At 43.3% G+C, this 15141-nt stretch overlaps 1 protein-coding gene across 1 annotated transcript; it reads right to left on the bottom strand.

Moving 5' to 3' along the window:
• Window positions 1–19: 19 nt before the first annotated feature.
• On the bottom strand, window positions 20–4888 carry park7 (parkinson protein 7). Its single transcript, XM_064306254.1, has 6 exons — window positions 4695–4888; window positions 3626–3727; window positions 3364–3423; window positions 2821–2890; window positions 1123–1209; window positions 20–764 (listed from the first exon to the last, which is right to left on the bottom strand). Exons 1-6 carry the CDS (start codon window positions 4782–4784, stop codon window positions 604–606), a joined length of 570 nt encoding a protein of 189 aa, XP_064162324.1. The 5' UTR covers window positions 4785–4888; the 3' UTR covers window positions 20–603.
• Window positions 4889–15141: the final 10253 nt, after the last annotated feature.

Below are 15141 nucleotides of genomic sequence, written 5' to 3'. Positions count from 1 at the left end.
TTAAGATCAGACTGGCAGGTTGGCATTTCTTCAAAGTTTATTGACAGTGATATTTTTGTAATTTCATTGTTTAAATCTGCATCAATAGATTACATGATTTTGGCAAGTACCCCAAATGCAATGTTTTGGAATTCAGTCATTCATCCAAGAGTACTGCAGTAACTGCAAATTTAATGTGAAAAATGTTTTAACACTCAACACCCAATCAAAATTGCTCTTGAAAAAACAAATTCAAATAATTTTTTTTAACATGAGCATAGAAAGCTTTCCAGCCACGTTTAAGTGCAAAATTCCACAGCACACAACACCCCTTATTGCAGCAGATCAGTAAGAGTAAGAAGGGCATGTTTATTTTGAGCAAGTGACATGCGCAAAACACTGGGCTAATTTCAATTTGTCGAGCATTTCCTAAAATAAGGGACTGTTCGATCAGATAGGGCAGCAAGTGCTGAGCAACATCCTGTCATGAGACACCTTTTACCCGAGTCCCACATCACTGATACGACAGGTATAATGTTGCCTATTCTACCATCTTTCTGGATGTGGCTAATGTGCCCTTTCTGAATGACAGTGGGTGTGGTCTTGGGTGCATGTGGGCGTGGCTCAGTCTTTCAGGATAAGCGGGGCTTTGACTTGGGCGGCGACCTCGGCTCCCATGAGCTCCTCCACTATGGCCAGGGCGAACTCGAAGCTGGTTCCGGGGCCGCGGCTGGTTATGAGCTTACCGTCCTTCTGCACGCGGGCCTCAGAGTACGTGTAGTGACCTGGAGCGGACGAGAGAGAAACCAACACCGTGTGCGGTGACTTACATACGTCGCTTCTGCAGCTCACTCTAGATAACAGCATCTGCGCATGGTAAATGCAGTGCAAAATGTACACTGAAGCCTGCTGGAGCACAATGCGGTACATTCTGCGGGGTGCTGGCTTACAATGAGACACTGGGTGCCTCACTGGGTTTCCTTTATGAAGCAAAATGACCACGCCCCCAAACAGAATTGGTATGACTCAAGCAGGCCTCAGCTGTGTGAGCTGAAACAATGGCGAGTGCCGATTGGCTGTGGGTGGGCCTCCAGCATGGCGCATGCTACTCCCAGGGGGGTGATACCTGGAGGAGTTCCTTACCTCCGGTCATCATCTTGTCCTTGGCGCCGGGGTGGGTCGTAACTGTACTGCCATAGGCGATGCCATGGGCCAAGAGGGCAGTGGGGCCTGAAACACAGAGGACACCTGGTCACCACAAGCAGACGAGGTGGGTCCTGGAGGGCCCCAGACACAGCTCTCCAGGTATAAAAACAGCAAGGAAAAAGCACCACGTAGACTCATAAACCCATTCATAAATACAGATCGCAGAGATATTGATTGTGCTTCCTGGCTGTGTTAGCATCAAGTTTCTGAGGTGCAGTCATCTGCCCTCTCGCCCCTTCTCCTGTTCCAGGCCCTGGATGTGTCTTGAAGGGTGAGGATGGGAACAGTGGATGGGATGGCAGGACAGACTGTGTTGGCTACACAGGGGGAAGGACGGAGGCACAGAACACAGGAAACAGGGTGCCTCACTCGGCTGACTGCGGTAGTAGAACCCCCGTCGCCCCAGCATACAGCACGCAGTGTGCAAAATGAAAAGGGGGAAGTAACAATATCCTGTCAGTAGTTCAATAACACACTTCCTACAACAACTCGATTCAAACCTAACCACTGTGAACAGCTTATTCACTATATACAATAGACTTTTCGGTTCTGCCTAAAATACTGTGGTGTATCTCATCCTAATTCAAACGAGCAACTGCTGGCACCTGCACACAAGTCTCAATGTTTAACATTTTTTTTTGTATCTGAAGTAAAACTGCAATGCAAAGTTTATTGCAAGAGTACATTGCAATCGTCAGCACCAAATGTCCCTGTATAAAACGCACGTGCATTGGAAACTTAAAAAGTAGTTGGTTTTTTTATTCAAAGAAATGTGCCACTCCCACCAAATTTCACACACCCTCACTTGCACTGGAGTTTCAGAACAGTTTAGAGGACTATGAATCCATAGAAAGGGTTGTGGGATGACAGTATCTGAATGTGTGAACAGATGTTCAGAGGCTAAAACTGGGACGTGTGGCATTTATGAAGGTGTAGAGAAACTGAATGAACAGTAAGCGATGCACATTCTAATTAGGAAGCTATTTTATTAGCAAAGTGAAATAAGAGCTAATTTCTCATTTACAGTGAAAACCTGGGGAACAAGATAAGCAGCCAAGTCAATTGTGTAGCCTTTTCAAACATATGGGGATGAATGTTGCAAGACTGAGCTGGTCTGAGTTTAGGAATTTGATGAGGATACAGGGTTTAATACCCACAACTTTCAGTAAGTGCCCCAGGATCTTTAAAAGACTATTACCAGTCAGGACCTCAATTTAAATATCTTGTGAAAGAAAGCAAGGTTGTCCCTGTTCTGGGGCCCTTAGAACTTGGTTCAATGAAAATTTTGCCACCTGGTGGCCAACCAACATTATTTCCAGCTGACTGCTACAGGATGGTATAAAGCTACTCATTCACTGGAGTACATACCAGGGATGCTCAAATCAAATCTGATCCCTGGAGCCAGAAGTACTGTTGGCTCATTCTTTCCCTTGAATCTCTGCCCAATAAATCATATTAATCAAACACTGACCATCAAGTAGAAAAAAATCCAGCGTTACAATTTGATTATTAAGGGCACAGCATATGCAGAAGCTGGACTGACTGTACATGACATACTGTATACGAGTCTACACTGAAGCTGAATAAAAAGGACTTGTGTGTATGAGCCTAATGCTGAAGTTGAGCACACAATACCTGCACAGACGGCTGCAATCAGCCCTTTCCTGCCCTCCTGGTCCTTCAACACCTCCTTCACAGCAGAAGACTGCAGACAGACACAGATCACATATCAGTAATCAATATTTGACTGGCCATACTGGCTGAAGCTTCGCGAATGCAAACTGCAACCCAGTTTCAACATTCATGGAATAAGTAGATGAGTGCTGATGTCAACTTTTGAAATGTAAAACATAAAATGCAGCACATTTTAATTGCTTTCCAAATATTTACACTTACTTACCAATACTTATTATTAAGCAAAGAACATTACTGTTTCTAGAGATCTACCAAGGCTACACCTTTGCTTGTGAATTGAACTGGGAAAAATTATTAATTAAAAAGGTTCAGACTACTATGATTTGTCTACTTTTTGAACTTACCATTTTCACCTAATTTACAGCATCAGTGGCACACTAAATATGTAGCCTCTCTGGTGCAGGTTTGTTGTGTCATCCAATCGTATCACTTGACAGGCAGTGGATGTTATTATTACCGGTAGGAAGACGTGATAGAGCTCACCTCAGAGAGGTTCTGTGCCCCCAGGGCTCCTCCAGGTAACAACACAACATCATATGGACCCTGTGAACAAAACACAAAACCAAAGCACATATGGAGAATGGCTGTGACCTCTACAGCTGTCCTGTCCACTTATGGACACTAAAGATGATAGCAACAGTATAGGAAGAAAACTTTGACTTGTATTATTTTGTCTTGTTTTTTTGGTGTGTAAGTAAAACAAATAATTTATTGGATTATGGGCGTTAAAGGGGTGAAAACTTACCTGTTTGCGGGCATCCTCCAGGCTGGTGTCAGGGCAGATGTTAACATCGCGGCTGCATTGCACCGGCTCCTTCCCCGTCAGACCTGCCACAGTCACTGCAATCTACAGGAGTGTTAGGTATGACATCATCACAATGGACGAAAGTACACCCATAAAAACGGCCGCAAATAATTCGCTGTGCAGGGGGAAAAAAGAAGATTCATTGACAATGTTAAGATGAGATGTCAACCATATTCATCAGGTATTCAAATGAAAGCCCAGAGACATCAAGGGAGAGAAACACTGAGCACAGAAAGGAAGATGATTTACCCAGTTGTACACGTTTATGAATCATAAATGTACTGACCATTTCCAGTTGTAGAGGCTGCAAACTTTGACATTTGCAGTGGCCTGTGTCTCATATTTCAAGTCAACGGGGTTGCCTTACATCTCCGTGTCTATACGGTCAACTACCATTTAAAAACAAAGCGTTTGCTCACTCATACAGTAAACTGGGGTATAAACGTTTTTTAAGACAAACTTCGCTAGGCAGCTAGCTAGCCATCTTATTCAATTAGTATAAGCAGCAATGTCAATGAACTGAATGCTGCTGCGTAGGTTTATTTCTGCGCAGCTAGCGAGCTTACGAAAACCAGTCTGAGGACCCTGGGGGACAAGTAGCTATGATCCAGACATTTCTTAAATCACTGCGGTGCTTCTATGTCTTTACATTTTGAACGACTTTAAAATGCAACATTCGCACATTAAATATATTTCTTTTTAATTGTTCAAGTTTGATTAATAGAAAGCCAAATAACTTTACTGAAACTAAACACCTAGCTAGCTAACTCAACTATGCCACTGTACATTTCTAGGCAAACTGAAGCAGTGCATCTTCCAATAAAAAAAACGTTGTATTGAGTTTTAACAATCTGTAATGCTAATCACTAAAGTTAGATTAGAACTAACATGCGAAACGTTCACTAGTAGCAGCAGGCAACTAGCCAGGCCAGCAAAGCAGTTAGCACCAGCTAACGAGCCAAATTCTTAAACGTCAATCATGTTAGCTAACATTAATCGTTTTACACACCCCAGCCCTACGCATGACGTCCACGGGTATGACAGTCTCCATCTCTTCTGCACCCTTGGATAAAATGACCAACGCTCGCTTCCCAGCCATGACTGTGCGAAGAGTACCACAGGCCTAGACGGTTACAGAAGACCAGATCGTGAACTGAGCACTGTCTGCGGTCAAGCGTGCACACACCATACGTACACACCCCCCAACCAACTACGGCAAGCGCATGCGAACAAAACATGCCTGACGTCCCTGTCGAACCTACTCAGGTTTCATATCGAGGTAGACACGCTATTTAATGAAATTGCATTTAACATTTAAGTGTAAATTATTATTTTTTATTTTAATTCCTTTAAAAATATATAGATGGATAGCCTAATTCCTTTCGTACTCGCATCACTCAGTTCGATACGTTGTGTTAACCACCTGTGCCATCAGAGGGCGCGACAGGAGAAAATAATAAGAAAAGCCACTCCATGTCGATTCTCAGAACATTGACTACTGAGCATTGTCCGATCAGTGACGTTATGCAAACACACCATTTATGTTGTTCGTTTGTCAATTAAAAAAAAGCCTATAATCAGGTACCTTTACTTAAATGATTGTAAATCTTTGGTAGCGTTTAGAAAAGTTAATGTGAAAATGAATAGGGCAATTTACGGGCCTGGGCACCCAGGGCATTGATGTGGCAACTTCGGCTCCCTATTGAGAACAAGGTTTATAAATTCCCTTTGCATTGAAAAAAAAATTAAACGATTAATTGAAGAGAGCTAACAACACAAGAATCTCTTTTCTTTCTTGTCCTGAGTTTTGTCTTAATTCTAAAAGATACTATACTTTCAGTGTAAATCATTCAAAGAAGCAAACGGTGACAATTAAATACAATTTCAAATGTTAAAAATTTCAGTCAAAAAAGATTCTTCCACTTTGTATTAACAAAGGACATTTCTTTTTGACCAGGGTGTTACATTTCATTGTGAATCTCAACAATGCGTTTATTTTGTTTAAATGTGCCTGTCCCAATTTTGTGTGCTTCTGCAGTTGATATGAATGTTCCTATTTCTGCCCTATAAAAAAGTCGGATGAAATAAAGGGTCCTGGACATGGGTCCTGGAGTCATACCTGTACGCACTTCATACAAGCACATGAAATAAAGGGTCCTGGAGTCATACCTGTACGCACTTCATACAAGCACAATTTATTACAGATATATCCAAGAATCCCTGGCCTTAGAGTTAGATTAATTTCCCCTGGTTTTAAAGTTGCTTGTAAACCAGGTGATCAAACTTTTGCACAAACTCAGACTGAGGAGTTTTAAACTTTTGGCAGCACCACTAAATCAAAGCGCTTTCAGCTCTAATAATCTTACCAATGTAGATCAAACATGTTAATCACAGGCTCCGACCTCTTCTGCATCAGGGATGCTGGACTCCTTGCATTAATTGCTATTTATAAGATTGTACTATATTTTTTTGTGAGGTTTTGGCAGACTTTTTCCTTACTAAGAAAATTTATCATTCAGAACTCAATGACTGATCTGTACAGGACTGCTCTGTTTCAGACCATTCCAGAGCTGTCCTCATGTACTGACACCGCAAGCTTATTCCTGTGTCAGTTTTGCGAGCTGGGCGGTGAATCCCAGCATGGTCTGCAGAGTGCAGGAATACACCGGACATACCTTATGGAGGGGCATTCATAGGGCATGCTGCACACCCACTGTCTACAACCCCTTTAAGCACACACAACAGTGCTCTCACTGCTGACCACAGCCTTACAGCTTTACAACTCAGTCCATGCTTCAGATTCTCCATTTGCCTATGTTTGTGTCAGACCTTCATCTCCACTCTGCTGTGTTAAAATCTCTGTCTCTCATGGATGTACATCCTGAAGTACTGCTGTATCACCTCATCCCTCCTCTCATACACCCAGGTACATTAAATTCAGTGATGGCAGCAAGCCAGAAAGGGTTGTTAGAGACGGGACCCTGGTTTTAAAGTTGCTTGTAAACCAGGTGATCAAACCTTTTTTCGCTACAAAACTCCAGTGAGGCAAAATTCACCTCCTGAACCATCTATGCGACATCTATGTGATCAGGGATTGCTGGAGCATCCGCATAAGAATCTGTTTTTAAGATCTGGTAATAGGTATTGTTTTGGGAGGTTTTGGGAGGACCAGTGCCCTACTAAAGAGAAATTTATATTCAGAAGCCAAAGACCGATACTGTACCCAGCTGACTGCTTCATCGTTTCAGCACCATTTCCAGGGGCCTCATTGTACTGACACCCACACCGCTTATTTCTGGTCAGGGTTGCGGTGGGGCTGGAGCCTATCCCAGCATGCAGTGTGCAAGAGGCAGGAATACACCCTGGACAGGTCACCAATCCATTGCAGGGCTTCCCCACCTCTACCTGTAGCTCTGGTCTGCAGCTATAGGCTGCTGTTAACCATTTTAATCACCCTACAAAAGCTTACTTATGCTGGAGGTCTTCACTCATAGCATAAAGGCAGAGGTGGCAGCTGGTCTTACAAGATCCAGTGACCTCACTAACCAGCCACGTGCCAGGCCTGCCTTGTTTTGTAAGCCTTACATATGTCTGGTGACAACCGTGCACCTAGCTGAAATATGTATGTACAGATTGTCTGCTTCCAGTTAGTGGTCCGTGAACTGCATTCCCAGAGAGGAAGCCACACTAGCTGTTTCTGATGTGACTACAAATCACCACAGACACCTCCAGAACTCCACACTGAGTATGACACCACACTGTGGAACTGGGTGCTGTTAATTGAGCCAAGATATAATGTTTTAATAATATACAGAATGCAAGAAATCGCAACAAGGGATATGAACATGTGTCAGACCCTTTGATCTCTACTTGGCAGATCTGCAAATATTTCTTTTCCAGTTTGGTTTTATTCTTCTTCTTTTTTGCTGGTTTGATTGTGTGTGATTTTGTTTTTTCAGCATAGCATCAGTTTAAAGATTAGATTATTTTGATAGTTTTTTTTTGGAAATGAAAGACCCTGAGCATTCCATTCTGAGCCGTATGGCTCATTACGATTTCCCCTCAGTGTCTTAACCATCCCCCACCACGCCCCCTTTTTCCCAGAGGGCGGGGCTTGTGCAGAAGAGGTTTTATCTAGCCCAAAACAGAGGTCTGCTCAGAGCCCTGAAGGGCTTCCAGAACTTAACCAAAGTGCATTCTGTAACGCAAAAGAGGGAACGCATAGATGGAAGACGTCAGAGAATTCCACAAATTCCTATTTGTCACTTGGTAATCCTGTTACCGCTGGTGTGAATATGAAATGGTGTAAACATGAAAATGAAGTGTTTGTGCACGTACAGGCTCCTGTGCCGCAGAGATATAATGTTGGCTGCCTTTTCCAGTTACACACTACTCTTTTGGTTTTCAGGAAGAGATTAAAGCATTTTAAATGTTTCCAAAAATAATATAAAACTATTTCTTAGTTGCACTTTGCAAGTGCTTTGATAAAGTTGGATGAGTGTTCTACAAATTACAAAGCTACATCTTCTCAAAGCCACCCCAAAGACTGCTACCAGTCCCTGTTTCTAAAGATTCTGAAAATGTCTATTTCAGGTTTGTTGAAAGACTGGAAAAGTACTTCTGTGGTTTTCCATTTTTACTCCATGGTTGAATCTGACAGAATGGCAGAGGACACAGTGATCATGATCATCGATCACAACATTGTCCCACAGCAGTTTTATTTTGTTATTCTATGGGGGTTGGAGGGTGTGTGAGGAAAGAAAAGGCAGTGATGAACTTGTGCGGTTGAGAACTTAACGGCCTCATGTTAAGTTCCACCAATATTCCACTAGATGGTGCTAGATTGATAATATAAATTTTCAACAAGAAACTATTTGTTTTCTAGCATATTCAATTGCGTGATGTTATTCATTGTTGAGCACAAGAGTCCGGGTAGAACCTATGTGAGCATTTATGCAAAGGTAAAGCTGTATTGTACCTTTCTTCAATATCTCAGTCAGATGCTGGGATGTACCTTGTTAACTTTAGTTAGCTACAGTTAATAAACAAAAAATGGAAATGCAACCCGGTTCCAGAGGGTTCTAGGACACCTGGTTTGGGTGAACTCATATCCATACCCAAAAGTTAGGCGCACATGTGTATTGTTCGATTACGAATCTAAAACTGTGGAGTACAGTTTGTCCCAAACAATATGAAACTCGCTGTATACGCTACGCTTTGGTGAACTGCAAAGCGAATCATCAACTCAAGGGGTTTTTTTTTTAAAGCTTGACGTGTCATTTCTTACTTACAATTATGTACGAACGCACCGCCCGTATCTGAATTAAGAATCTCTATTTCCAGATTGCCGCTTTCACTAAAAAAAAGACGCAGGCGGCATTCTTCCAGTTTGAGATCTGAAATGCAGGGTTTACTGTCGTGTGGAGATAAGACCGTGAGTATGTGTGTGATTCGCCGGGCTGAAATAGGACCTTGGCAGATACTGAGACGTCTCTTCTTCAACACAGAGGGAGAGGGAAACTAAAATGGAATGCTTTGATTCCGGTTCTTTAATATCTCAGTCTGTCTAACATCAGAAGGGTGACATTTTGGCAGCACCATCTAAATCCAACAGTAGGCGTTCAGCTCTAATAAATCAATTATCCATATGTAGCATCAAACTGGGATGTTAAAATGCACAGGCTCACGACCTAGACTCTCCTCCCCCTAATTACACAGAGAGAGGCCTGTGCTCTCTTGCAATTTTATATTGCTATTTATAATATATATTACTTATATTATTTCTTGTATTGTTTTTGTTGTAATTGTTTCTCTTTAGAGAAAAGTGTACACTTCGGACTCCACTTCTGATTGGACTGATCTGAATTTGGACAGGAATCCTGTTTGTAACAGATCCATACCAGACTGTCCTCAATACAGTCACCTGCAGAGTTTGCTGCCAATGTTGTCAGTCTTTGTCTGAGCTGTGGACAGGTGAATCCACAGAGTTGGCTCTGCATGAGTGTTATGGAACAGTCAGAACATACCTTATGGAGGGGCATTCATAGGGCATGCTGCACACCCACTGTCTACAACCCCTTTAAGCACACACAACAGTGCTCTCACTGCTGACCACAGCCTTACAGCTTTACAACTCAGTCCATGCTTCAGATTCTCCATTTGCCTATGTTTGTGTCAGACCTTCATCTCCACTCTGCTGTGTTAAAATCTCTGTCTCTCATGGATGTACATCCTGAAGTACTGCTGTATCACCTCATCCCTCCTCTCATACACCCAGGTACATTAAATTCAGTGATGGCAGCAAGCCAGAAAGGGTTGTTAGAGACGGGCCCTAGTTTTGTGGGAGGCAGGGATTAGTTTTGTGGAAGGTGGGGCTTAACTGCATGGAAGGTGTGGCTAAGCCATATGGGAAGGTAGGCTAAGCTGTGGTTGAGGAAAGACATAGCTTTGTGAAAAACTAGACTTAATTTTATGCGATATGTGAGAGGACAGTTCCACTGTACACATTTAGAGAGGATAAAAGTCAAGTCAGTTTATGAAAGTATATAATTTGTGTTGAATGTTAACATTTTCAAAGCAGATATAACATGATACCAAGCAACACATACTGCTGGGCCCAGAATCTGAGGTCATGATATATGCAGTCTCATATATATATATATGTGTGTGTGTGTGTGTGTGTGTATGTGTATGAATGTGTGTAATCTAAAGTCTTAGTGATTCACCTGTGTGTGATGTACCTCATTGACCCTGAGTCTCAGGTGTCAGCTGCACCCGTGGGAACTCTCCAAAGATCTGCCAGTCCATCAGCCACCCTGATCCCACTCTGGAGATGACACGCTAAACAGCCTGGTGCGCTCAGGAAAAATCAATTATTTGGGCCCAGCGCATTACACAGTCCATTTAAAGAGCACCAGGTGAAGTGGGCCCCATCGAGGGGAGTGACACTGACACAGTTCCACCCTGATGGCCTCCGTCCAGCTGCCCCTCACACACGGGGCCCCATGTCACCGCCATCACACCCGTGTCCGCTGGCACCCAGCTGCTCTTCCGCACTTGATGGGTCCTATGAAAGCCGATTACCAAAACCTATATCTATTCGTTTATCCCCCTAATCATGACAATGAGGGAGACGGCGCTTAACAGCTGTGAAATGGCAGGCCACCTCTGGGATGTGTGGCTGTTAGAGTGCCGTGGGTAAGAGGCGAGGGGGCTCCGTTCACTCCAGCTTAAACACCAGGGGGCTCCTGGGCAGCGAGAGACCTGCAGGAACACTTTACCTGGGTTTGTGTGTGTGTGTGTGTGTGTGTGCTTATATGCATACAAGTGTGTGTGTTTATATGTGCTTTTGTGTGTGTTTGTGTTTACGTGTGTGTGTGAGTGTGTGGATATGTGCGTGTGTGTTTGTATGTGTTTTTGTATGTGTTTGTGTTTACATGAGTACAAGTGTGACTATTTTGACCCTGACTATTTTTCCATCTTAACAGGATTATGATTTTATATATTGAAAGTTATTAATTACTCAACAAATGCATTTAGGTACCACATTTCCACAGAACTTTAAATCCACAGAGAAATCAGAAAAGTAATTTTCCGTGATTAAAGGTTCCTTCACTATAACAAAGTATATTAAGCTGTGAGCTCTCAAGGTATTCTGGCCTTCCACATTTGCATGGTTCTGAAAAACACACAAGGAGTAATATGGCATATTTGGACACAAAGACATTCCAGCAAAAATATTGGTGCAATCCTATGCTCTGTGAAGGGTTACGGCTGTGCATATTCATATATTCTTCTTTTTGTGTCTATATAACATAAATATTCATAATTTATTAATCATTAACATTCATAAATATCATAGACTATTTAAATGCATTAACATTTGTCATTAATTTGGCATGTAGTAGCTCTTGTTTATGCTGCTGGGCCTGCCCTGTGTGGGTTTTCCTAATCCCCCACACCGTCTTCAGCCCAGAGGGGCCGTCCTGCTCGCCTCCCTTCCCCTTCTCTCCCCTCCTGCGGGGCTTCGGCTGGTGCGGAGGTCATGGCGGGAGGAGCAGAGGGCCTGGTAGGACATGATGGCTGTGGATGTGTGAATATTGGTTTCACAGAGCCGGGGGGACGGCGGGGCAGGCCGAGGCGGCCGCGCGGAGGAGCGCTGAGCCCGCGGCACCGCCCCCAACGCTTCGGCTGGGAAATAGATCCTCCATTCCGTGTCACATTCAATTTCTGGAGGTGCTCTGCAGCAGGTAAGTGTCATTAGTAACACTTTAAGGGGGTAATAGGCCTTCTCATTTACCCACTGCCAGTCAGGAATGCACAATAAGGCTCCCCCCATAGCTCTGCAGCTGTGTCACCCAGCCAGGACCCTAGGACAGGGGAGCTGGGAGGGGGTCTACCTAGGAAGGGGGGGTGGGTTTGAGTACGGAGGATGTTGGGGGAGGACTAGCTGGGGGGCAGACAGAAGATATTAAGGACAGAAAGCAGAATAATTCTAAGCCCTCCCACCCCCCATGCGCACACCCTTTACTGCCTGCTCCTGCAGCACTGAGCTAAACCTGTATTTATAGACCCCCTTCAATCCCAATCTCTTATTCATAAATCTGACAGGCAAGACAGTCTCACTTTAGAAATGTATCACTCAGAAGTACTTAGGCCCCCAGGGTGTAAAAAAATGCAGGGTGTTAAAAAAAATCCTTGGAGCCGTACAGAAATGGGAGTATCTGTGTGTTTGTGATTTATCCTTGGATTTTTGTGTTTTCATACAGAAAATCAGAATGCAGTAAGATTGCCGTAGCTTTGTTACAGAGTACAGATGGACTCGATTTTGAAGCTAATTTCAAAGGTTACAGTTTCGCCATGGTCTGGATGGTCTCATCCTTTTTTGATGATTTATGAAAATTCATGGTGGCTTGTGAGCATTTTCGGAAACCGTTTCTCCTCGGATTTTCAAAGCCAACTAAATGTGATGTCTTCAGTCAACAGTGCCCAGCTCTCCCCTAGCAACATCTGCTTCAACAGTGCCCAGCTCTCCCCTAGCAACATCTGCTTCAACAGTGCCCAGCTCTCCCCTAGCAGCATCTGCTTCAACAGTGCCCAGCTCTCCCCTAGCAGCATCTGCTTCAACAGTGCCCAGCTCTCCCCTAGCAGCATCTGCTTCAACAGTGCCCAGCTCTCCCCTAGCAACATCTGCTTCAACAGTGCCCAGCTCTTCCCTAGCAACATCTGCTTCAACAGTGCTCAGCTCATCCCTAGAAACATTTGCTTCAGGTGCTGATAGCCATGAACAAATGAGCTAAACGAACAGTGACATGTGACACATAATGTTTGTTTGATGTTCCAAGATATCTATGTAGCCATTTCCATCTGCTCAGCCAGCAAGCAGTGAATCTTTGTAGGCTTTACTGGATTCAACTCGTACAAGCTAGCAAGCTAAAATTCCAGTTGGCGGAATAGAGCTGCCCTCAGGGATAAACCGAAGTGCCATTTTAAATAGCAATTTGAGTTAGAAAGCATCGCCATAACATCAAGTAAAAGTGGCACTCTGTGTTGGTTATCTGGTTACACACTTTCCATTATGAGTCCTTTCCGTGGAGCTGAAGTTGAGAAATTTGCCAGAACTTTGGATCCCACACACAAACATGAACGTCTTTTATTCAAAGGGAGTCAACGTTCACAAATTTGTGTTGACGGGCAGAACAGAGGTGAAAGAGAGATGAGGGTGGGATGAAACAGGAGCAGATAAGGGTAGGCCTATATACGATTTCCTGATAAGAACCTGCAATTTGTTTTTCAGAGATAACTCTAGGGGCTGCTGAGCTGAGCAGCAAAAAAAAAATCACCATTTGTTTTTCTTCTCTTTTTCTCATCTTTATCTTGCCTATAGAAGTGTTTTTAATCTCTGGCGATTTTCTCTCTTTTTCATGTTTTCCCGCCACAAGGTGAGATCGCGTGCCTGCAGAAGGCAGGGTGACATGTTCTAAAGCTACAGACCAAATGCGAGTATTTGGAAATTTATTTCACGGTCATTATGTCATGTTTCATGGCCCGGGCACAATAGTGCGCGTATGCCTGGATCCCTTAATTTGTATAGAAATTGTAATCATTTGTTCATTTCAAGGTTAAAATTGCATTTTTTAATTTAAATTGTATCCTGCGTGAGAGGCTATTATGGAGAGAGATTGTCTCTGTGTACGGAGGGCTATGCCCAGGCGTCACGCGTATTAGGGGCCCCCTCACATTCAGAAAGCGTCCCTGCGCACCTCCCCTAAACACACCGGCATTGGTCCGTTATTTACCATTACCACAGTTTAGAGGCTTTATCACTGCTATTCAGTCCTGAAACTGTTTTCATCCACAAATAAAGTAAGTCTTCATAGGAATATTTGTCTTCTCATAATTTTTATGTTTGCATTTGCATTGAGTAATTTCTACTTTATTTTAAAAAATGCTAGGAAACAGCCTATCATTGTCTGACTAACACAGCTAGTTTAAATACAACTAATGTGGTTTACCTCCATATTTAAAAGCTTAATTACATTGAACCGACTGTGTGTGTGTGTGTGTGTGTGTTGGGGGTGTGTTAAAGTAGAGAAAGTTATTTTTAAAGTGAGCATAAATACTATATTTTGGAGGGGAACCATGCCCAGTAATGTACAGTTATCCTGCAGGTTAGAGACCAGCAAATGATTCAATGAAACCCATTAAACCACATGAAACGTTAGCACAGTAAATGTTAACTGGCTTAAATCTCACATATAGAGCTTTTAGCTAACTCACAAACAAGATTCTGAAGGTTGGCACAATGTGCTGCCTTTCTGTGAGAGTAAGAGAGAACAATAGAATAATAGTTACATTGCACAGGGTAAGAGAATGTGTGAGCCGTCTATGAGGGCTTTTCACTCATAGCTGACCACACCTGCTCAGGTGTACACTGAATCCAGCTGTTCAGTCTATTTATGTTAAATTGACAGCTAATATGTATGTGTGACGTATAATATTTTTACAACAATATGTCTGTATGCTGAATGCATATGGCTTTCCCCACTTTTTCTGAGCCTAATATATATACCTGGCTGAAGCAGACAAACCTGGTGGGTGTGGAACTGAGGCAATGTTCTTAACTGTGGACAACATGAATGACTTCCTGCTGATGTGTGGAGCAGAACTCTTTCTGGGCTTTTCTAGCTATTAAGCATGTAGCATCCTGAAAGTGAGTCACAGAGCCAAATAGCAAAGAGTCAAAGAATGAGAGTCTCAGAGCCAAGTGTAGGTCACTCTTACAGAAAGCCAAGTATCCCAGTCAGATTCTCAGGGTCCCATCATCAGACAGCCTCATTAAATCTGATACTGGCTCTCGCCCTGGCGCTGATATTGACGTTGGTGCGACTGATTGTTGCTGTCGGCATACGGGTGCAGGAGTTTGTCACTGCGCTGGTGTTGATGCTGATGCTAGT

The sequence above is a fragment of the Anguilla rostrata genome, chromosome 13, assembly GCF_018555375.3.
Source record: "Anguilla rostrata isolate EN2019 chromosome 13, ASM1855537v3, whole genome shotgun sequence".
Classification (NCBI taxonomy): domain Eukaryota; kingdom Metazoa; phylum Chordata; class Actinopteri; order Anguilliformes; family Anguillidae; genus Anguilla; species Anguilla rostrata.
Note: the sequence above shows the minus strand (reverse complement) of the source record. Positions and strands in the feature narration are given on the sequence as shown.

Excerpts from the sequence above, each read along its gene's own strand:
- park7 (XM_064306254.1), bottom strand. The coding sequence starts at position 4,784 with ATGGCTGGGAAGCGAGCGTTGGTCATTTTATCCAAGGGTGCAGAAGAG. Across the intron at positions 3,728-4,694 it reads ACGTCATGCGTAGGGCTGGG|ATTGCAGTGACTGTGGCAGG; the intron begins GTGTGTAAAACG and ends ACACTCCTGTAG. Across the intron at positions 2,891-3,363 it reads GGGCACAGAACCTCTCTGAG|TCTTCTGCTGTGAAGGAGGT; the intron begins GTGAGCTCTATC and ends GTCTGTCTGCAG.